This window comes from Dromaius novaehollandiae, chromosome W, assembly GCF_036370855.1.
Source record: "Dromaius novaehollandiae isolate bDroNov1 chromosome W, bDroNov1.hap1, whole genome shotgun sequence".
NCBI lineage: Eukaryota > Metazoa > Chordata > Aves > Casuariiformes > Dromaiidae > Dromaius > Dromaius novaehollandiae.
In genome coordinates this window covers 61,201,281-61,225,027 of record NC_088130.1, presented here as the reverse complement: position 1 = coordinate 61,225,027, position 23,747 = coordinate 61,201,281, and the positions used below count along the sequence as shown (strand labels likewise).

At 41.0% G+C, this 23,747-nt stretch overlaps 2 protein-coding genes across 8 annotated transcripts in view; one reads left to right on the top strand and one right to left on the bottom strand.

Moving 5' to 3' along the window:
* Window positions 1-17,665, bottom strand: part of LOC112987797 (kinesin-like protein KIF24) — a 33,961-nt gene extending 16,296 nt beyond the window's left edge. The window contains exons 1-8 of one of the 4 annotated variants that reach the window (XM_026107843.2): window positions 17,533-17,665; window positions 14,988-15,892; window positions 13,561-13,646; window positions 10,954-11,584; window positions 7,004-7,193; window positions 5,079-5,176; window positions 2,753-2,968; window positions 1,398-1,485 (exon numbers count right to left, since the gene is read on the bottom strand). In XM_026107843.2, coding sequence (XP_025963628.2) covers window positions 1,398-1,485; window positions 2,753-2,968; window positions 5,079-5,176; window positions 7,004-7,193; window positions 10,954-11,570 — 1,209 coding nt within the window. In that variant the 5' untranslated portion in view covers window positions 11,571-11,584; window positions 13,561-13,646; window positions 14,988-15,892; window positions 17,533-17,665. The remainder of the gene's footprint in view (window positions 1-1,397; window positions 1,486-2,752; window positions 2,969-5,078; window positions 5,177-7,003; window positions 7,194-10,953; window positions 11,585-13,560; window positions 13,647-14,987; window positions 15,893-17,532) is intronic. The other 3 variants (XM_026107842.2, XM_026107840.2, XM_064500469.1) reach the window with 3 other exon arrangements.
* An 82-nt stretch (window positions 17,666-17,747) lies between these two features.
* LOC112987800 (bis(5'-nucleosyl)-tetraphosphatase [asymmetrical]) lies at window positions 17,748-23,253 on the top strand. 4 transcript variants are annotated; one of them, XM_026107848.2, is made up of 3 exons: window positions 17,748-17,873; window positions 18,534-18,691; window positions 22,318-23,253. In XM_026107848.2, exons 2-3 carry the CDS (start codon window positions 18,559-18,561, stop codon window positions 22,629-22,631), a joined length of 447 nt encoding a protein of 148 aa, XP_025963633.1. In that variant the 5' UTR covers window positions 17,748-17,873; window positions 18,534-18,558; the 3' UTR covers window positions 22,632-23,253. The 4 variants fall into 4 exon arrangements, with proteins under 4 accessions (XP_025963633.1, XP_025963632.1, XP_064357063.1 ...); XM_026107847.2 differs by having other exon boundaries at window positions 17,861-18,049; XM_064500993.1 differs by having other exon boundaries at window positions 17,864-17,895.
* Window positions 23,254-23,747: the final 494 nt, after the last annotated feature.

The window sequence follows — 23,747 nt, the reverse complement described above, 5'->3', positions numbered from 1 at the left end:
AAATCAATATGGTTTCAGTTGACAGATGCACATTACCCATGCCTTTCAGTGGCCAGTCAGGTCTCAGCCAGCAACATAATGAACCGTGGCAGCACCTGAGCATTATACCACTGCTAAATGCACAGAAAATTTCTGAACCAAAGCCAACAATGAATTCAATTCAATGAATACTGAATAACCGCAGAGGTATTCAAGACTCTTCCCATATATCTGTTGCAGACTATTCAAAAGCTCTGAGTCAAGCTAGTGACATTTCCGTTTTCAAAAGAGCCTGTGGACAATACAAAATTAGTTTTTGCCAAGATACCTGTGAGAATAAAGTCATTTGATAGCTCTTCTGTGTGTGGAATATGATAACACAGAGGAATGTGTTAATCAACCATATAGCAGATTTACAATCTAATTTGCAGAAGCATCACCAGCATGTCCTGAAGCTTGGAGTTAATGAGAGGATAAAGAATAAAATTAAATGGAGTATAAGTGGGCAACACTGTGCCAATTTTAATGAGTCAATTACACTATCAAGCACTTTTAATTTACAATTCCTTACTGAGAAAGGAATTAAACTATGCAAAGTCAAGAAAAATGGAAGGCAGATTTAACCAGCTTTCTTACTGTAGGACAGAGCAGAAAATTTGCTAATGCTCTTGTAGAGCTCAGCCAACCAGGGAAGGTAGGCTGAAGCCTTGCTTGTGCTGAACGTCAACTACAGTTTAAAGACTCTGATCTTGCATTGTCTAAATAACGCCTCAATCCTAACTCAGTTCAGTATCTCAATCTTAAGTATTTTCTAATTTCTAGTTTTATTAATTTTCAAATGTATCTTTTCTCCCACATCCACATACCCTTCATACAGAAAACATAAGCTCATAGAAGCCGAAGAAATCACATTAGAGAAAAATATGGATCTGTCAAACAAGTGAAAAATAAACTAACCAACTACGCTTGCCCAACTGTAAATTGTACCCTCACACCCACAGAACTTCTCACCTTTTGTTGTCTTACTTGGTGTACTGAGTTGTGTTTAGACTTTAAATCCATTTTGAGTCATCTAAGATCTTTCAGAGTTTGTTTTGCTGGGATACTATTTAATTTAGTGACAGCAGCCTGTTTCTTGGCAAAGGTCTTCCCTTAAGGTGTGGCAGCAGAAGCAGCAACCCTAAATCAACAGTTCACATATCACTAACACCAGTTACAGTGACCCAGGAAGCCTGCCAAATAAAGGCACTTTTAACAGTGCTCCTTGATGCTCTGCTGAGGTTGCCAAGGTCAGAGCCTTCAACAGGAACATACACATGTAGTACACAACAAATAACAATCTTCTCTGTAAATGACTTATCTCACAAATTACTGAATTGAGCTGTAGAAGACAAAATAAGCACTGGTATAGAGGTTACCTCTAACAGTAGGTCTACAGAGTCCACCTGAACCTCTCGCAGTCCAACTATTTGAACGACATGCTTGCTGTCTTCTCTTGCAAAAAGTCTGAAAGGGAAACATGGCTTGCAGAAAGAAAACTTTTGAAGTCTCAAAGAGCAGCAATGGAAACATGTCAGTGCTACGACAGTATGTGCAATGTATCAAGGTTACCAGTTAGGGGAGGGATAACACTGTCATTTACTTTCAGAGCTAAAGAGCTATTTCATTTATAATATGCACTATTCATATTTCACTGCAATGCAATGCATTTCTGCTAATATAGGGGGCAGTAATATAATGAAGCAGACAAATTACATTTTAGAGTTCCTGTCCCTCTTTAAACTGCACCTCAGGCCTTTTCTAGGAAGTTCAGACTGTGTAACTTATGCTCTGTCCAAATTTTCAAGCTTTTTGCATGGCATGGATTTTATAGCAGCTTCCATAGCTATAGAGTCAGAGTATGGAGCAAATCTGCTATGAATCACACAGAAGTAAACATTACACTATGCAGGAAGAACATAGCCATGACATAGGTGCGGGAGAAGGTTTAATCTGCCCCATCAGTGATGTGTAAAATAGCTAATGGACATGCAGAGAATACTCTCTGCCTTCCCCAGTAAAACCACTCCTGACAGCAGGTTGCGCTACTTGGCTTATATCCAAAGAGAAGTCCATGAACTCTCACTCAATATTAAAAAGATCCTTCAAGACTGTTCTGGAGAAAGGGAATACACACTCACAGAGGTGCTTGCAGAAATAGGTCAGCGGAGGCTGAGTCCTCAAGGTAGAGAGCCTCCCTGTTGAGCCCTCCAGTATGGATGGTCTCAGCATACTGCTCTCAAGAATGCTAAAGGCCTCCAGCTGACAAGAGCCTAAGCCCCATTTGCACCGCAGGAGGGGCAGCCAGAGGCTATGTTCGAGCATAGGAAAGACAGGGACCACACAACGGTGGTCACTGGAAAGACTTCTGGCAACAGGAAGGCTCCTTCTCTACCTGCAGATGTTTAGCTGTTATATTATGCATATCATAGCATAAGCAAAACAGTGCAAGTTCATATCTCAGACAGGGCCCTCATTTTTACTTGTTTTTTCCTCCTATAAAAATAACACAAACCAGTAATCCCTATCAATGCCACAGTATTTAGTGCCAGATTCTGCCCTCCTCTCTCACTAAGTAACTCCCAGGAAGAACCCTAAATAAATAAATAAAATTGATTATAAATGGTAATATATTAAATGTAATTGCACAAAACAGTAACAAAATGATTTATAAACAGTAACCAACCAATTCATAACCCTAGTTTTACAGCGATATGTCTCTTTATTTAAATACCTCTTCCTTCCATTTAGCAGGTCATAAAGCTGTCCACAGTAGATCTCATAAAAACTGATTAACACAAGGAGATCTTTCCTTGACTGTGGTGCTTCCAGGTGTCTAAAGATGTCCTTGGCAGCCAAGGCGTAGAGTCCCGGGTTCCGGTGAGTACCTATCATAGTGTAAGTCTTGCCAGCACCAGTCTGTCCATATGCAAAGCAGGTTGCATTGCCTCTGTAATGATAAGTTATATTTTTAGCGCCACATCTGATGTATTCATGTCTATTAAAAGGGATTCTGCAATGTAAATATCTATATAGAGAGATGACCCTTAGCAATGAGGTTTGGTTTGCATCTCCATCTGGGAAACTGCAAAACACTTAACAGCAATTCCCAAGTACACCCTATGGAGAGCTGGCATGTCACAGAGTGCTGGCTCTCTTCCTTCTTTCCTGATGCCAAAAATGCATTTACAGAAGCTAACAATACATTATTCTTTTTCCAACTGCTTAGATGCTACAGAGAACTTGTAGGATTATGAATGGGAATCCTTTTGATTATGAATCACAGAGAAAAATGACTGTGACACAAGGTGCGAAACAGCCCGAAGTCAGGTTCTGTATTAACACACAGCATCCTCAAAGATTAACGCCCTAGCACTATAATTTACTGAGCAAAGTCAGTTTATCACAAACTGCAGCCCTGCGTGCAGCTAAGTCAATCTGGCAACTAGTTGCTGCCTAGGGGAAGCTTTTGCTCTTCCATTCCTCTGCTTTCAGTTTTGTGACGTACAGCATGCTCTCTGCTGGCTCTGACGTTTGACTTTATGGTACTGAAACAGCAGAAAGCTTTCCAATTTTTTGCAGGTTAGTTTTCTGCTGTTTCAGTGCAAGCTTCTTGGAGGATCATGAAATATGTCAAAACCGGCTTCATGTAACCTATGGGAATGTGGCTAGGAGGAGGGAAAGGAAGATGATCATTCCCTTTGAGTGGCAGAGAGCTGTTAGTTACCCTCACTTCACCTAGTGAAAACACAGTCTCAGCTTATTCCAGATTCCTGCATCTTTGTCATCATGTTACTTCAATGTTTTAAGGGCAATGCACATAAAATGTCAAGTAGGTCTCAGGATATGGCTCTGCAGCCTTGCAAGCCCATTTAAGCTGAGGTTACCACATGCCTACCTCCCTTTCCCATCCTTGCCCTAGTACAAGCACTGGCACTCACAACTATGAGGTGAAGAGATTCAGGGAACCAAATCAGCTGAAAAACAAATACCACAGAACAGATGATATGCTTTTTTAAAGCATTTTTTGGCTGGCTTAGTATCTGGTTGCAGTGAAGTGGGTAAAATGTGGGACTGCAGCACAGATAGTGAATAGCTTCTTGCCAGTTTAGACTGCTGAATTAGTTCATCATGGGGTCAGATGAAACCCAATGCCAGTGAAGGGAAAGTGGCAGGAGGGACAGAAAAGCAGGGGGAAGCTGAGAAAACACAGTGGCGTCTCTTTTGGTGGCATTACAGACTTTGCTGTAATGTGAATCTGTGCCTTTAGTGATTATTATTACACAGCAGGCTATAAACCTTATTCTCCCTCTTGCACTTTCCTTTCCTCAAGAGCATGATGCTTTGTGTCTCTGCTGCTGATACTCAGATTTTTAGCAACGGAAAGCTCCATTTTGTAAGGGTTCAGCATGGGCATGTCATTCTTGTCTTCAAAGACTCAAAATATAATTATATTCAAGCTTGTTACACTGCGTGAAAATAAGATTACCCATGTAAAGCCACCATCAATTTGCCATTAATCAGGAAGCATGTAATTACACAATTAACCCTCTAAAAATATAAATCAATAAAATTAAAATAAACTACAAGCTTATTAGAGTTTCTATTTCCATGTGAACTGTACAAATACATGCAAAAATATCTCACAACCATCTCATGAAAGAGGTAATATTATTTCTGTACAGATGAGTAAACCAAGGAACTAGACAGTTTGTGCTATACCACACAGAAGTCTTTGTTAGAGCATAGACTAGACTCCAGGAATCCTGACACCCATTTTTTTTTGTTCTAGTTAGGTCATCCTGTCTCCTTGTTATAGCTGAGGCCCAATTTCCATTTCTTTTCACTGAGTGCGAAGAAATTTTTTCCTGATTTATTTTGTCAAAATTGCAGTCAAAGACATTCTAAATGGGGAAGGATATGTGGAAAAGGAGAAATGAACGTATTTGCAAAAGATGAAATGAGTAAAAGGAAAATTAAAACAGTATATGAAATTGAATTAAAACAGTATATGAAAACAAAAAGGCAGAAAATAACAAATGTATGCACTGATGCCCTACCCGTTAAAAATATGCTGAATGAGAGGATGAGCTGTCTTCATATACACATCCTGATTGGTACATGACTCCCCAAAGACTTCATCAAAATAAAAAACATGCTGAAAAATAAACATGAGCTTTACATGAAAAGGAATACGTCTCACTTCCCCTTCACCCCCATTAGAAGACAAGTTATAACAACAGAAGTCTTTCCAGTGACTTCATATGGCTTTGGATCAGGTCCAAAGTGACCTGGCAAATTTGACATGCAGCATCACATATGCAGGAACACACCATTACAATCAGTCAAGAGAATGAGGGTAGATAGAAAAAAAGGAAAGTGAAGGTGCCCTAATCTTCCATCATTCTGAAGCAGAACATACATAAGCCTTAAACTAATAAAAAAACCCTCATCTATTCCTGAAATGAATCAGCCTACAGATGTACAGTAAGACTACAACAGTAAAAAGAACTCAAAATTAGTCCTCAGTTGTGACTAGCTGTCTCTCTTCTCCAGACTCAAACCCTTTTTGTGCCAGAGAAGACGAAACTATTCCTAAGCAAAGCTGAAAAGCCTCCAGTATTCAAGGTCTGATCCAAAGCAGCAGGGTCTCTAGAAAGGCTGCAGCTGAGTTCATTTTGAACTTTGGATCTGGTCCTTCTACATTAAGGATGCTTTTTGTGGGGACAGTCACATAAATACATCGCACTTCCAAAAAAGCTTCCATGGACTGGTGTCTAACATTGCACTCTAATGAAACAGTGCATGGTAAATTAATGTAGTAAGTCTCCGGGACCGATAATCATTTCAACAATGCACAAAGAAGCCACACTAGCACATGTGCAAATGAAACCAGGGAGTCTCAGCAGCTACAGCCGGCTCACTGGGCAGATAAGCTCTGTGACAGGCCTGCAGTTTGGGTCCCGAGGCCACAGAGCCGGAGCGTGCCCCAGCTCCTGTTCGGTCTGCACCGCTGGGCTTCTTTTCTGTAGGAACCAGGGTGAGCAGCCAGACTTGGAAGCAAGGAAGTACTCCAGGGTCCTACAGCATGGATACGTCCTTCTTGCTATGGCATACTTCTGATTGGACAATATTGATTTCAATTACCAGAACAAAATTAACTAGCAGTTATTTCAGTGCTGAGATACCAAGGTGATAGGCACCACACAAATGCCAAATATAGCTAGTCAGATGGAGGGAGGGGGGGTGGAATGGCTGCATGTGTCACACTGTAAAAGGTGGTATATGCACCAGGCCCGAGAGCACTGCAAACTGATTTTTCTACTGGATACTCTGAACAGTTGTTCCCAGGACCCAGACTGTAAAAATAACACATACAGCAGAGTGAATATGGCTTGCTGCTCTCTAGAAATCACTTCTGTTCCTGGTGCTGTCGGTCAAAACTGAGAATTTGAACTATGACAGCACAAGATCCTTGGGATTTAGAAACAAAGACCAAAGGAGAACTTAATTTTCAGAACCATTTGAGAACTAAGAAGTGGAGGGGGTGAGGGCATGTGTGATTCATGGAGACAAACTACAGTGCTGAAATAGTGTGAAAAGGAAACTCCTCACTGAATGACCCTGGAAAGTTATGAGGGGACTCTGCAGCAGGCAGTTCTACTATAACAATGGCATTTAGCAGAGGATTTTATTTTGTCGTGTGCAAAGGAAGCTGCAAGAAACATGCTTTTGAGGACTTAAAATTCTCAAGCTTTCTGCCACAAGCTGGCACAAATCAGAAGCAATTCGATTATAGTTATGCTGAGCTGACTGAGGAGCCCACCACCTATTTTATGCAAGAAATATAGACAGCCCTTTTCTGTTTCTCCTCACTGAAATCCCAAGGTGGTTCTTGTTTGTGCTCACCATTAGTACAATTTGCTTTATCCTATCATGCAAGTGACTGGCCCATAAAATATAAAATATAAATGCAAGATGTTACCTGTAAAATATATTGGGTGAGATCAACTGCCTCCTTCTTCTCATGAAGAAGTAGGGTTTCTTTATTTTTCACTGTGATGATATTAACCTCCCCACGTCGCTCCTCTCTTAGGCCCAGGGGACGTTTTCGGACACACACTCGGATTTTTTCACTCTCTGTCCACGGAGTTTCTTTCTCAGAGGTACTCGATCTACAACAAAATTGTAGTTTCGTATTTTAAAAACGGGTTACTACACAATGCAGAATATGCATAAATATGACTTGGATTTCTAGCTTTACCAGATAAATATTTCTGCCACACTCACCAAAAACCCCTCATTGTGACATGGTGGAGTTTCTGCTGTTTTTTTGCTAAACAGACTCATAACTTTTGTGCACTTTGTTAAAATAATAGTAGTGTTTATACAGCTCTGTTCCTGAGCTTGTTGCTGGACTGGCATATCTTCAGTTGTCCACAAACATAAGATCCTAGCTGGCAAAACATACAATTTCACTTAAAGAAACTTATTCTCGTTGAAATTATTCTCAGCCATTATTAGTCACTTAGTTCTGTTCAGAAAAAAGTCTAAATAGATCTTGAAAAGGAGCGAGTGTTATATTTGGTTGCTTTTCCCCTTATACTGACTTTCATTCATTCAATTATAGGCTGTCCAGCAGGTTGCAAGTAGATGTCTCAGACTAGGAAACTAGACAGTATCACCATGTTCCTATTCACTTCAAAGAAAACTTGAAATACTGATCTCTTCATTGGTCTTCTATCCAACTTGTTCCTTTTACCATAAAAACTATGCTCTTTCAGAGAATAGGAAAAGTTGTGCTCTTGTGTTTTGGCAAGTCTCCTTTAGTTCCCTTCCAGACACCTCACATGCATGAAGTCATTTCTTGTTTTATTAATTAAACTGCTGTGTAAATCATTTTGCAATGCAGCATATGGAATATGCTTGAATTTAACCAAAATGTATTCATTTCACCTTTCCCTTTTTCAAGCTGTCTTCAACCAAATGAATAATGATTTTCTGCCTGGATTTGAATGTCAATTTGTCAGAAACAATCATTTTAATCAAGCCCTGGCTTGACTGAAAGTACTGTTTCTGCCATGCTATCCAAATGCCCTTCCAAAATCTCTTAATGTAGTGATTAAAAACCAACATAGACTAGTTGTCTAGAAAATTAAAAACAAAACCACAGCAAGGATACAAGTTATTCAATATCTCATTACAACTACAAGCTTGTAATGTCATTGCTGCTGTGCTGCATGATTCCCCAGAAGCACGGAGTATGCAGATATAAATCTCACGATGTAGTCTTTAAGGAGTTCACACAAGTAATTTTTACTCGTAGCTGTATTCCCATTAATTTTAGTATGGCTTTCCTATGCCGACCAGGATCAGGCCCTGTATTTAGATGGAAACTTTTTTCTCCTGAAAGACCATGATACTTGAAATAAGATACTTTAGCTTATGAGCCCCTATAAGCTTAGGGATATCATTGGGCCCAAGATGTTGTCAACAAATGATCAGAGGCTCTAAAGTTTAGCTCTCATTTCACCAGAGGCTGAATTTGGTGACCTATAAGGAAAGCCTTTGTTTCGCTCTAAGAAATTGAAGGAGGAAGGATTGATTACAAAATCTGGAGAAAGGAAAAACTGAAAACTTGGTGATTCCATTTACGTCAGAAAGGGCGTAAATTCTTTCTTGTACAAATGCACATTTAATTGCAAGTATTTTCTATGGGAACAGAATACGTTTGAATTCTATATGCTGAACCTCAAGTTTAAATTTTCTGTTAACCTTTCTTAAACGGAAATTGTATTTTACGACAAAATATATTTTTATATTATTAGCAAAAAACAAACCTTGAAACAGATCATTAGAAACCTGATTAGACAAAAGTCAGAAGAATCCCCACGTCCTATCTGCTGACATGAAAATCAAGTCATTTGCTGTGGGCAAATGGAAAACATACTTAAACATATTAAAAGAGCTGTTTATCTTTCTTCAGCCCTAAATCACTCCACTGTCCCAGGTTACTTGTAGACTAGATTAGTCTTAACAGTGGTCAAATCCCAAGGTGACATGGGAATGGATTCAGTGAAGATGATGGACACTCACAAGTCAGGAACCACTAACCCAACTGCCAGCAGGCTGGCCCCAAGCCTGGAATGCAGAACATGTGCTCAGTGGTCAAAGCAGGGGAAAGAGAAATTCAGGCATGTCAGGAGGATGCAGGAAGCCCACAAGATGAACCCAAGTGCTAAGCACAAAAGAATGTGCTTAGAAGAAAGAGAAGAACAAAGGAAGAAAGCGAGAACAATAGAGAGCATGACTCTATTGCAGGATTCAGGATCTTAAACTCCTCTAGCTAGTCCATTAGGTTATATTTTATCTTCTACTTTCCGGCCCTGTGAACTCTGCCCTTATTGTTGCACCTTGGCTCGGCTTCCAGAGGAGACAGAGAATGCACCAAGATGCCAACCCTATATTTAGGAGGTTAGTGCACTCCTGGAAGGCAGGAGTGGCAAGGCTGAATTCTTTTCCAGTTCTCTCACTCCACAGGTCTCTCACTCTCTCCAGATCTCTCACTTCACAGGTAAGTGCTCTAACTGCTAGGCCACCATTGTGCCTTCCCACTGCGGCAACAGCATCTGCTCCATTGAGGCTACGTGCATGCTCAATGGGAGTTGTGATCAACCACGTATCCTCCCACACTCTATCTTTCACCACCACCTCATACAGCTACCTTTGCCTGCAGGAGGTGGTAACCACTCATGGATGGTTGGCAACACAGATCTTCAGGCAGACTGGACACCTTGGATCCAATAATGTCTCCACATCAAGCTAGGACGCGCTATGGCTTGCCATCAAACACATGCACTCCTTCTGAAGTAGTTCATGAACCACAAATGGCATATTATCCTGACCTTCGGAACCTCTGCACAAGGTTATCGTTTTGAAGGTTAGCACTATGATCCTTATGACAGTCTCTTTGCTGCATTTTAAAACAAAACTGCCACAATTCCATTGCAGTGAGCTCAATTCTGTTAGTATGTGTGCAGAGAGAAATGTACTCAGTCTGCTGGATCAGGATCTGCACGAGATCTAAATGCAGAAGCACCTAGGGCCTGGATCCCAACCAGGTTAGGAGGAGAGGCCTGGGAGACATCTATTAAGTGTGGACACTTTCAGAGGTAGGTGATTGAGGACTGATCTTCTTAGATCACAATTTTTGACTCAAGGCAGTCAGTTTAGACTGTGCTTATTGGCACTCTGCCTAGTATAAGCCAATAAAAGTTATTTTGTGCTTTAAAAATGTTTCCAGGGTTGATTTACCAGGGGTCCAAGATAACTGTAGCCCCCTGTTAGCAACACTGGGAACAGCATGAATGTTACAGATCATGTGCTCAGGGAGCAGCTGCAAAGCTTCCCTCTCACCACTGTCTGTATGCAGTCCCCGTTATATTCATTCTGTTTCTTTTTAAAGCTCCAGTTCAGAAACTTCTTTATAAACAAATATAACTATCACCATATGTATCATTTTTACTGGGAAAAACTTCACAGACTTACCATCAACAGGCAACACTGTATTTTGGAAATTAATGTTTTTCAAGATAGTCATATGGGGGGAAAAAAAAAAGAGAGAGAGAAAAAAAGACTGTCCAAAACACCAAGAAAACAAAGACTTATATCCTGCAAGATGGTGAAAACTATTCTTAGAAAATCTTGGCAAGTAGCAGCTGGTGAATTCAACTGATTCTTTCTACCAGACTAGGAGAGTGTGAAGTGCTTGTTAATACATCCCCCCCCATAAGATCTTACATTGTTCTGCACAACTTTTGCAGCATTACAGCTTGCTTTTTTGGAGCTGATAAAGACAGATTCTCCTCCCCAGTGCAGAAATTATTAATTATGATTAACTTGAAATATGGTAAAATAAAGGGGACGAATTATTACCTGATACAAGAATGAGGTAGTCCGTAATTATACCCTGAAATATGAGTTATTCTTTGTATTATGGGAGTTTCAGAATCCCCCAAGAGAGGAGCAATATCATCAGATACTGTAGTACAGTCCAGTTCATTTTTTGTGCATATTCCAGGAGTATTTAGATCTCTTCTAGTTATTCTAATCAGCTCTGAATCATGTGGTTGAATGTGTCCCAGCATTTCCACTAGACTGTCCCTCTCTTCATTGGCAATCAAATCAGACGAACCATATGATTCAGGCTCAGAGTCTTTAACAGCTCCATCACTTTTCTCAAAGAAGGACTCAAAACGCAGTTGTCTACGGGGACCTGATCTGGTCGCCTGAGGCTGAACAATAAGGCCACTTGTTCGGAAATCTTGCTTGTTTAAGTCTGCTACATCTTCCTCTTCTTGCATAATTTTGATTATTCTAATAAGCTGAAAAAGGCGCTTGCGGTCATTCATGTTGTGGACCCCCAGTTTGCTATAATCTTTCATGGAAACCTTGGCAAGCTCATCAATCTTCTGAAGACCAAAGGCAGCAAAATGGGGATAGTATTTTTCAAGTTCTGCCTCACAAAGGCATTCATAAAGGCATGATGCCATCTTCAAGCTAAAGTCTACAAGAAATCAAACAAAAGAAATATTAGATTCACATGAAACATCACAGCTGACAAAGTTATTAATGAAGTAATTTCCCCAAATGTCCTAAATGCCATTATTTGCAGTTAGGATAGGAGCCTGTTAAGCTCCAAATCCCAAAACACTGGACTGTCAAACAGTACAGAACAATAACAGAAGTACACTAAGTATGAAGCAAATTTTTAACTTATGAAATTGTATTTTAAAGTGATACATAGAAATGCACAATACACAGTTACTCACTGCTGCAGAGTTCCTACACGTCTGATGTCTACTTGATAAATGCCACAGCTACTGAAACCCCGTCCTCAAGCTACAGAATGTAAAATGCCTAATTTTAGATGCTCAACTTAATATCAGGGCATGTGGTCTGGTGTGGTTCTGCAGCTATCTCTGGTTAACTAACCAAAGGAAAAGAAATTGCATTTGTCCACACCTAAGGTTGAATTATTAGAACTGTTCATCTTACAGATGAACTACAGCAAAGTTGTGGTTTTATGTTTCCTTTAAGTGTAACTTTCTGTTGAAATTCATGCATCTTGTGAGCATTTCTAAGTGCACTTGACAGAATATCCAAAACATATACAAACCCTGAAGCACAGAATTTATCTAAATCTACATACACTACTGGAATTCTGTACTTGTGTTCTCAAGAAACCCAAAAAACTAACAAGCATCACTGAAAGGTACATGAAAAAAACCCGTTCTAAACACATGTATTCCTATTCTGTTTTTGCCTGCTGTTTGTATCCAGATGGATTAATATCTGCAGATATTTTTACTTATTCTATAAACTGGAAAAATGATAGCATTTCAAATATCCATTGCCCACTGCCTTCTTACATGTTTGTTCAGTCTAGGACCTTAGGAAATACAAGTCTTACTCAATTTAGGAGGTGATAATATCATTCAATAAAAACAAGTTATTTAAAGTTTTTTCCCCTGTAATTCAGGATAAATTCTTTAGCAAGTTTTTCAAGCATCTGTATAATAATATTATATAAGAAAATAAAGTTACTAAATATCACCCCAAGGTTGATCTTATATCATTAAAATTGTTACATACACGGTTGGAATAGTAATAACAAAACAATAAAGATTCTATTAAAATTCTGACTGCATAAGATATAACAGAGGCCAAAAGATGCATTAGAGGACAACTAAAACAATTTTGGAGCTGGAGTCTAAGCTGTATATAGTGGATAACCATAATAAAATTACGTGAGTCTGCTGTAACAAACTTCAAAACAAAAGCAAGTGTTATATAGGAAGACTTTTTCAATGCACGTGTAACGCAATTCTGAATCTTGAGGTAAAGCCAGAGCTGCTGCTGAGATTATTAGATCCAGGGAGGGTGAAACAAAATCCACAAAGAGGATGGCGAATCCAAAGAGTCTAACAGTTTCACATGTACAAGACCTTTCACAAGCATTCACAATTTCCCAAATTCTTTAACATCTACAATTCCACAAGAACTTGAGATTTCACTTAGAGGAGAGTTATGTTTTTGAAAAATGCCTTTCTTACATAAGGTAGCTAAAAAGATAAAACAGGTTCTCTGTAAATCTGTTTGCTTGCACTGCCATAAGAAACCTTTTTTGTTAGATAAAAGGAGCAGATTCCTTTCACCTATTCTTGCTCTGTATCCTAGTTATATTTACATCATTCTATATGCTTCAGTTAAGTACAGAGTGACCAAAAAAATAGTGCAAAAACTAATTCCATGTTAGCTTCTATTTGATAATGTTGGACATAATTTTCTGGAGAGGAGAAAAAAAGAAAAAAAAAGAAATATAGAACATACAAGAAGGCTAGCACCGAGTCACATAAGCAGCTCTGCACAGTTTACTGGCTAAGGCTCTGTGCCACATGAAAGCAACTAAACTGCTTCCTAACGGAAGCTGGCCCTGAAAGTAGTAAGTGCTTTTCCTGCCCCAGATACAATAAATCTTACTGGATCTAAGTGGTTCCGGGAGCTAACTTCAGTGTCTCTCCATCCATGGAACAGCTATTTCACAATCCACGAAAATCGAACATTGGCTAATAAAGGATTAACAAGTTAATTAACCTTGGAAAAAATTAAGCAGAAGTCATGATAGGTTTCGCCATTTCTGATCATTTTAAAACTCAAGAATAGACAGTTTTCTAAAAGATTTGGTCTGGTTCAAACAAGAGATAATTCAGGGGAATTACAGTTTGTCAAAAGAGATGATCACAATGAACCCTCCTGGCCTTCTGATCAGCAATGTTCTAAAAGAATGGAGTGCCTTTCTGCCCTAAAAAGAAGAGCTTAATTCACCTAATATTTTAGACATAAAAAAAACTCTACCAATACTGTTTCTCAAACAGATATACAATTCTTCAAAGTAAATTAGCTTTGTAAAGAAGCAAGGTATGCTTTCAAGAATCCTAAACTGTTAATGATAATGCCATCTTCTGGTAAAAAGAGGAAGACGTTTACTTTTCTACAATGAGTAACAGCCAGCATTCCCTCAACTATTGTCAGGATCTAATTTTGTTTGTTCACATTGAGACAACACTGTTTTCTGGTGCATAAAAATACAACATTCTTCAAAGTGATTGCTTAATATCAAAGCCCAAGCCTTGTTTCCAGCAAAGCTGTAAAGTGACTTCCCTGGAAACAGGATTGAGACAGAATTCTTCACCTTCTTAAAATAGTTGGATGTAACATATGTTTTGAGGAAGAAGGAAGTCAATTTGGAAGCAGAATTCTCCAATTACAAGGTCAAATAGCCTCAGCCTTAAGAATTTTCCATTCAATCTGTATTGTAACATAGAGTATAATTTGTTGCGGCTCAGGGGTTGTTGTTCTCATTTTAACTGGCAGAAAGATTCAGTTTCACTTTGAAATTTTCACATTCCGCTCAAACAAGGTGCTGCAGCAGGTTAGTCATGCAAACAGTGAAATCAGTTAAGTTCAAAGCATCTTATTTACTAATGCACAAGTTATCTGTGAAGGAATAACAGTTGGTAATGATATACCTTACCGCTGAAACACATAAGATGTCTAAACAGTAGGATATCTGGATTAGGGACCAGTCAGCCTATTGTCTTTATGTGGCAAACTTGAGTTCTTTATAACTTATTTCTTAGGCAAAGGAGTCTTGAAAGGATCTTAAAAGTTTGCCAGGCTCTGGTAATGGGTACATATCCATTGTAAAAAGTATTAGAATTTTATGTAAAGGGACCAACACAAAGCACAGAATAATATCATAGAATATCATAGTTTGTCATCAGCGAAGAACTGCACTGTTTTGGTAATGGGAGTTTTTGAAAGGGCATAAAGCTGGGGAAAAAAAGAGGCATAAATAGTAGAAGCCAGTGGTTATATCTTACGTATTCTGAAGGAAATAAACTTACCACAAAATTATGCTCTAGGAGATGATCTTCCATTTTAAAATGCTTTCAATTATTAATTGGTTCTTACACAGATCTGTTCATTCTCAATGCACTTTTCAAAGTAGAGAAAAGGCTGGCCTTCAAAAACCTACTCATTCAGTGGCTGTAAGTCACAGTGCATAAACTAAACCATGTAAAATCCCCACATAGACTATTTTACAAATAAAGCAGCCTTAGACCACTATATCTTGATCCCTATTAATCTCTGATGTAGTAAAGAACTCATGGCACTGTTCACTTGAATAATAACACCCACATTCACTGTTATCCCACTATAGCTCACTCATATTTACCTGACAATTTTAGCTGACTTTCACTGATACTCCTGACTGTCACCACTGAGACATTATACAAGTATCACTATAATTATATTTTAAACTGAGGAAATGAAATCATGGTAAAGTGAAGAGACCTTATGTGGCACTCAAAACCTTAAAATGTCAATTAATGCAACTATATATTTAATTCTGCATAATGTAAGATTATCATTCTGAATCATAAACTCTGGTCTAATCATTAAATAATTTTATTAGGAATGGTTCTCAAAGGCATGAGATAGAAGCAATAATTTCTGAATCTTAACAGCACCTTATTTTCCTACCTATGACTTTGCATTGTGTCAAACACTGAAGTACCCTTTGCTTTACACCTTATTAAAAAAAAAGTTAAGAACTTAAAATTTGTAAAAACATGTAGCAGATACTTATGCTTCCTCTCCCGATTGCAGCTATACCAGTGTATTGTACTTCATTACTTATAACCACATTACCTCAAACACATCTTCAGCACAGCCTTCGCGTCAAGGTGTTTGATGGTTTTTGAGGCATAGAAGAAGACTAGAATGAAACCAATCCTTCCTGAGAACCCTGCAATGGAGAAAAGACTTATTAACTCATGCCATAGTCATTCATCTATGTTTCTTATTCCTCCGAACATTAAGCTCATTTTTAACTGTGTTCCATAGCCAAATTTGATTTAGCCCTCCAGAAGAGAATGGCTAATTTGCTTTTCCAGGACACCACACAAAATGTTTTACCTTTAATCATTTTGACCCCCATTCCCTTGAATACTAGACTATTCCTGTGAAGAACAGAGTCATGGCATGGTTGCACTTTTATAAGCACAAGACACATAATAAGAGCCAGTCTCTGCTATAAAACAAAATCATAATTTTAGTTTAAGACCAAATGCAGCAGGTTGTGAACTATAAAACAGTTTGCAACACTGATCAGTGCGCCAGACCCATTTGTAAGACTGTAGGATTACACTGCAACCTTCTGTGCACGTACACAGCATGGATTAAATATTCTGTTGGTTGTTGGGACAAGTGTTGTAGCAGACCATTTTGAAGATACGAGGAAAAAAACTGAATGCTAGCAATAGACAAGCATCTATAGCTTCTGTATAAGAAAAGTAATTGGAAAGGGAGGAGTATCAGTAATGTTAACTGATAAATGTTTTACAGCTGGACCATGTAAAAGAATGTTTTCTCCCTTCGTCAACATTCCTACTTCCTTTGCTACGGGTATACCTAACACAGAGCTGGTTACTGGATCTACGGTTAATCTCAAAGTTCTTTGAAAAAAACTAAAAAGCCACAACTAAATACTGGGGTTTTTTGTTTTCAAATAAAGTACTTTTTTTTTTTAATTTGCAAAAGACTGGCAATTGTTATAATCGTTATCTCATACTAATTATAGACTGATGACCTCAGCAGAAGAGACTCCCTCCTACAGCTGATACCCGACAACTGCTTAACACAACAGCTGCATGGAAATGGAAGTGTCTAATATTCAACCACAGCTAAGAAAATAATCTACGAGTTATATTAGGATGCCGATTATTTGAAAATTGTGCCTGCATGTCTCTCGTGGGTAACATTTACCAAACGGCTTTCAGTATTTATTTAGTTTTGTGACTACATCAAGGCAAACTGCCGAGCATCTGTGAGCATAGTTGAGGGCTCAGAGGGGACTTGCTCACTGAATTTAGCCCCGCAGCGAGAAACTCGGCATATTCACAGTTTCCCCGATTTGGATTTAGCCCCGAGGTTGGTGAACTTGGTATTTACAGTTTCCCCCACCCGAAGCAGCCCCCACGTTTCACCAGCCGGTCGGATATTGCAGTTCAGGGGGGGGATCAGAGGCGCTCTGCGCCGCGGCGGGGCGTTGCTCGTGGTGACACAGCTACAAACGAGCAGCTTGTTGTACGATGCGTCTGTACCGCAAATGAGGGGACAAAAAAAACCCCACATAGTTTCCAGGCCGAGCGGTATCAGGTAACCGCGGGCGCCGCGAGCGCAGGGCCAGCGCGCAGGTAGGCACCGGCCCCCGGGGAGCTCCCCGACGACACGCGGGGACCGGCCAGCTCGCTACGAGCGCGGCAGCCCACGGCGGCAGCTGCCGGGCCGCGCCCGGGGCCGCCCGCATTGCCGCCGTGCCTGGGAGCGCCCCCCCGTCCCGCGCCGCGCCGGCGCCGCCCGCCCGCGGCCCCTGGAGCCACTCACCGGCCGCGGCGCCGCCGGAGCGCGCCGGCCCCTCGCGCAGGCTACGGCAGCGGCGGCTAGGCCGCGTCCCCATGGCAACGGCGCCTTTCCCGCTTCAAACGCTCGCGCCCGCAGCCAGCGAATGGGGCGACGCAGAGGCGGGGAGGGGGCGGGGACATGCGAGGAGGAACCAATCCGAGGGCGTCGAGGCGGCAGAGGGGGCGGGGACGGGGAGAAAGCCGGGAAGGGAGGACGGAAGGAGGGGGTGGTGTCGCCCGCGTGTCTCTCTGCCCGCTGCGGTTGGCTGAGGCCGCTGCCAGTCGGGCGCTGAGTTCCGCCTCCTGTCACTCCCGGAAGTGAAGGTGAGGGCCGGGGGCCGCTATGGTGGGTGGGTGGATTTGTGTGTGTTGTGGTGCTGCTGTTCCGCGTCCCGGCCGCGCCTCCCCGCGGGGTCCCGCTCTGTGGTGCCGGCGGGGGAGAGCGGCCGCGGGGCCGGGCCCTGCTGGCGGCGCCCAGCCTGCGGGCTCCGCCGTTCCCGGTGCGTGCGGGAGGGGGAGCTGGTGCCCAGGGCGGCGGCGGAGGCTCGTTTCGGGGCGGCCGCCCTGGGCCGCGGGGCGGGGGGGAGGCGCTGTCCGTGCTGCGGCGTTATCTCTGCACAGGGCCTTTGGGGTTTTGCGGTGAAAGGCTTTGGAGTGTTGATCACAGCCTTTTCTTCTGCTTTGTCCTTTCCTGTCCCCGCAATGTACTTCTTAATACATCAACTGCAAAGAAACATCATGCAAATTGTATTTCAAGCTTCTTGAGAGCACTTTTTTGCATCAGGGCTTTTATAAATGTTCTTGCTTCCTCTTAAAAGGCTCTATTTTTACCTTAGGCTCGTTGTTAAGATGTAGTTTAATTATGCAGTAACTGCAAGGGAATGGATGACTTTTAATCCACACTGAAACACACTTTCTGGATAAATGACTTGTCTGTTTGTGCTCCCCTGTTGTTCACGCTTGATCCTCTGCTCCTTTCCACAGTTTTTGTTGCAGTTAGCAGAGAGGCATGGCTGTGAGAGCATGTGGCTTGATAATCTACAGGAGGCTGCAGTCAGCACCTCCTTCTAAGGTCACTGACAATATTGAATACCTCCTTCTTCAGACGTCCTATGGGACCCATCACTGGACCCCGCCCAAAGGTGATGTTTGTTCTGATAATATACTTCAGTGTTGTTTGTGTTAGATTACAGACTGACCTTTGGCTGAACTCTGCTACGGTCAGTTTTGTAGGGCAGTTTAATCAGTTAACTGCAGCAGGTCTAGGCTGTTTCAGCAGCAGAGTGGGGAGTTTTGTGGCCGAAATTCCTTACAAAGAGTAGTTGTATAAACTATTGGCTGTGACAGTTGGAGAGGAGGGAGGTCACCCAGTCCTGCTCCTTCAGATGTCGGAAGCTTTTGGCAGACATTCAGCAGCTAACTAAAAGTGGGTAGCTAGACAAGTTATTGCCTTCACTCTCAGACCTGACTCTCTGGCAGATATGGTTGTTGTTGATGCAGGGGTGTTTGATCCACTTATGATCAGAATGATCATGGCTTGCAGCGCAACATTAGAAGACAAAGTGAAGTCGGTGATGATTTACCTTAAAATGACTTTCTTTAAGGTGGTATAATTGAGGAGATGATTGATCAGGAATGCAGTGCAGACCTTGTGCAGCAGAGATGGGAGAAAGAGCTAGGAGAAGTGGCCTTATCAGCCCTCTTCACCTAAGTCATCCTCACTCATCAGTGAGGCCCTGAAGGAGAGACGACAAGCCCTTGCAGTACCCCAAGACCCACGGCAACACCTTGCCTATAAAGATGTGCGGCAGAGCCAATATTTGGTTTTACAGCCTCGCAGTCCTGGTACTGGGGAAAGTACAACACAGAAATAATATAAATTCCTCGTAGATCTTCTCAAGCTGTTTCTTACCCTGTGAGATTTCTTCCTGCTTTTTGACTAGTTTTTACTTCTTGTTTTGTAAAATGGAGTGCTGTTAAAGCATAGCACGTGGACAGTGTTTTAGCAGGAATTTGCAAATTGGCAAAAAGCTAGTAATAGTATCTATTATGCCCTGCTATTAAAGGAAAGAACAAAATTTTCCAAACCTCTCCCTCTGCCTTCTTCACCAAAAGGCTAAAGGAGTAGCTTGCAGGCTACTGGGAAGCTAAAAAAAACATGGGCTGGGTCATGAGTATTTGCCGTGAGAGGAGAGTTCCATATGGAAGGGTTTACTGGGAATGCTGTAGTTGTGGACAAGCCATCACACTTGTGAGTAAAATGACTTGTGGACAAACATCTCGGGCAGTCACGATTGTATCTTTTAAGGTTTTTAGATCAAAAATAATACAAAACCCATAATCTGATGACAGATGTAATAGTTGCTTGATACATACTTTGGAGTAGTAAATGAATGAGCCATTGCATTTCTATATTCTGTGTAGTATGAGTGGCCTTCAAAGGCAGCTGCAGGTTGTATGATGCAAAAATATAACTTCTACATGATGTAGACATGGTTTTTAATGTGTCAGGAGCCAGAATAATAAGTTTGCACATCTGTGAGAACACACAGGAGATGAGTCCACTTATAGCTACAGCTGTTTGTTGATACTTTGAAAGTCCCTTAAGCAGCTGCAACTCTTATAGGATTAAACTGTACCTGCTTGGATCCCCCCAAATGAACTTCTTCAGCCTCATCTCAGCTCCTAGAACAGTGACATTGCACTAACTGAGCCTGATGGGAAGGGGATGTAGAGTTCACTTTCCTCCTCAGCATATTGGTACTTCATTAGTGCAAATTAGTGCTTTGAGGATCTGGAAGGTGCTGTGATGTGCTGTCAGCAGTTCTTTTCTCCCACAAAGTAGGGCAAGTTGCACAAAGCTGGAAACTTAGACTTGTGGTTAGCAAGGGTGGGATGAAGTGATTGCCTTTCCCTCTGCTAGTGAGTAGGAGGTTGTGTTTGTATCCTTTTGAGTTGGAGCAGAATCTCAGCCCTTCAGCTTTTTTGCTCTCTCAGCTCATCGCATGCTTGAGGACTATGGGTCATAATTGTAATTTAATAAGTGGTTATTTACTGTTCATGAATGTTCTGTGGGTGTTTCCTAATAATACTGTAAAAGTAATCCAGCTGTGCAAGGCTGAGTGGATTCTGTTTCTCAACTGTTAGTAAAAATCCCAGCTATGGAAATACTGACCTTCTTAAAAAGAAGGTGACAGTTTGACTTGCAGTGTTGAGAGTGAGGGGAAAATATTTTTACTTAAAGCCTCAGCATATTTGATCTCATATCTGAGACATCAATATGCAGCATTAGATGCTGTTTTCTGTACAGCTACCTTTTGGAATAGAGCTGTATTTTACATTTGAGATGATGTCATGTTGCTGAGTTTCTGATACACAAGCAAACAAGTGAGTGGGACCTGTTAGCAAAGGAATATGAGATTCCCATGTACCCCAGTTCTACTACTAAAGGGTGGGTTTGGATACCTGGGACCTGAGGAAAGATTCATCTCTGTGCTGAAATCATGGGCATTTGCAGTCACCTACATAGGAAACAGTTAAAACAGGGAAAAAGTGAAGCCTAACTTTTTTTAATTCTTCTTTTGAAATTTCCCAACTCCTTGTATGTTGCTTTTTTGAGAACTTTCCTGGCTTGTTCTATTTCTGTTCGTCTGAGGCTTTCATGAGAAAACCAAATCTGACTTTTCTCAACAAAAGTATGAACAGCTGGGGATATGTTATATTTATCCATTGTTTGTAATGGCACCTCTCATTCTAAGTAATAGAAGAGGAGAGGCTTGAAGGATTACACAGCTGGTGAAAGGGCTGGCTTTTAGGCTTGCTGTATTTTGGAGGGGATTATGGGAGAAAAATGTAAGTACCAGACTGTTACATGTCCCAACATAGAAGAAAGTATTGGTGGTTTTGGACTTTTTAATAATTTTGTATCCAAAGGCTTCTAAGACAGCTCAGAGCACATAACTGTTTGATCTACCATTGAAATACAGTCATGTCAAGGATGAAGCTCAGAGACGGTTACCTCTTCCCTTTAAATGAGTGATTCTATTTGCCTCTCCACTTGAAGTTGCTCCCTCTCCATGATGAAATTCTTACTAGTTTAGGATGTGTTGGAATAAGGAAGGCACATGGGAATCCTAGTTTTGTTCCCTGACAACTTTCACTTTTTGGTTATAAAGCAATGTTCAAGATGTTGCTCTAGGGCTCATGTCCTGCGATGTGAATGCAGTGGTTGAAGGCTTTGTTCTGAAATTGCTTTTTAAATGGCATTTGTTTGTGTTGGGACCCGTTGTTTCTGGGCTGTTGGTGTGGGTAAGAGTTTTGCCTTAGGCTTCTGTGGCAGGGAAGGGTTGAGAGAGGACTAGGACTTTTGTAGGTCAGCAGTATCCCCTTTAGCTGGCTGAAGAAAAGCATTCATGAGGCTCACAGTCCTTGGCCTGAAATGTGATCTCTAAGGTGGAGCATTATGGGTGCAGAGTACTCCAGAAAAGAAGAGGAGAACTGGGAAAATAAGGTTTTTTTCTAGTGCTGACAGGCCACTGGTAATTTCAGATGATGCAGGCTAAACAGGGATCCTAAAAGCCACAAGAGAGGAAATCAAGATGTAAAATTGCTTGAAATGCAATCTGTGTTCTTCAGTTTCAGTTTGGGGGACAGAGATGAGAGGGCACAGTAGTTGACACAAAAACAATGTTTCCTCATTGCCAACTGAAAGAGGGGGAAAAAAAAAAAGTTTTCTACTTGGAGACTGACTTTTTCACCTTCTTGGCAGGCCATGTGGATCCAGGAGAGGATGACCTTCAAACAGCCTTGCGGGAAACGCGGGAGGAGGCTGGCCTCCGGGCCAGTCAGCTCACCCTCGTAGAGGGGTATAAGAGAGAACTGCACTACCCTGTCAATGGCAAACCCAAGACCGTCATTTACTGGCTGGCAGAAATGAAGGACTATAACACAGAAATCAAGCTTTCGGAGGAGCATCAGGCTTTCCGGTGGCTGAAGCTGGAGGATGCCTGCAAATTTGCAGAATTTGAGGATATGCAAGCAACTCTGAAAGATGTACATCAGTTTCTTTGCTCCAGAAAGTAAATGCTTTGTTGAAGAATAAGGGAAACTTTTAAAGAAACATGGCCCGACTTTTCTTTTTTCTTTTCTTTTTTTTTTTTTTTTTTTAACAAATAGAATTGGATGACTGCAGAAATGTAGATTCTTTTTTTTTAAAAAATCTATACAAATTCAGTGAAAATAATTGGTGCTTTCAGAGAACTTGTGCTTTTGTGTCCCCCACCTTTTTCTAGCTCATGCTGAAAAGCATGATCTGATTCAACCATAATGTCTGAATTGAAACCACAACTAACAAAAACTGCTTGTGTCCTTTATTTTTTTCAAAGTGCTGAGCAACGATGGGTCTTTTTTGAAAATCAATCACTTGATGTCTCCTGAGCTGCTTGATGTTAGAACTACAGAGTTATGAAAATGAGCATATGGAGATAATTAATAACAAAACATTTACTGCAAAAGTTGCACGTTGCATTTCACATAGGGCAGCAGTGGTTCTGTTCCCGGCTCCTCCACTGATTTGTTGTGATAACTTGTCCTGTCATTTCAGGTCCTGTTTGTTTGTATCATGAATGTATGTACATCACTAATCTACTGTTTTAAAAACAGTTTCAATCCAAGGAAACTCAGTAAACAGTTAACTTGAAATTTACCTTATAAGTACTGTATGTCATCTTCTTTCTTTGCTTTTTATTTTTGCCTCTTCGCTCTCTAACAGTGATGTTGGCCATACATTATTCTGTTGGTTGGGAGAGTGAACTCTTGCTGCCTCGAGCCCCAGCTTCTGCACAGAATACGTAAACTAATGTGCAATCTTGCATCAGTTTGATAGTATCAGGGTTTCAGTGACTGCAAGCTGCACCCACATGTGAGCAGCAAGGTCACATGCAGTGCTATAGATCATGCTGGATGATTACAGTAGCTTGTGATGATACCGATGAGCTCGCCTGCATCTGATCCCTTGTGAATATCTCTTAATTTCCTTGCTATCAGTGGGAGTTCAGTTTTAGTGCTTTTTGTGATCATGTATGTTCTGATAGTAATGGGTGATGTCTTTTGGATGTTTTGGTGCCTTAATACCAAAAAAGCACAATGGTATTAACATTTTTGGATGAGCAGTCGGGTTTGTTGAGTTTTGGGGAATTT

Bases quoted from the DNA above. Each gene is read 5' to 3' on its own strand.
- LOC112987800 (XM_026107848.2), top strand. From the start codon at position 18,559: ATGGCTGTGAGAGCATGTGGCTTGATAATCTACAGGAGGCTGCAGTCA. The intron at 18,692-22,317 runs GTGATGTTTGTT...CCTTCTTGGCAG, and splicing joins TCACTGGACCCCGCCCAAAG to GCCATGTGGATCCAGGAGAG.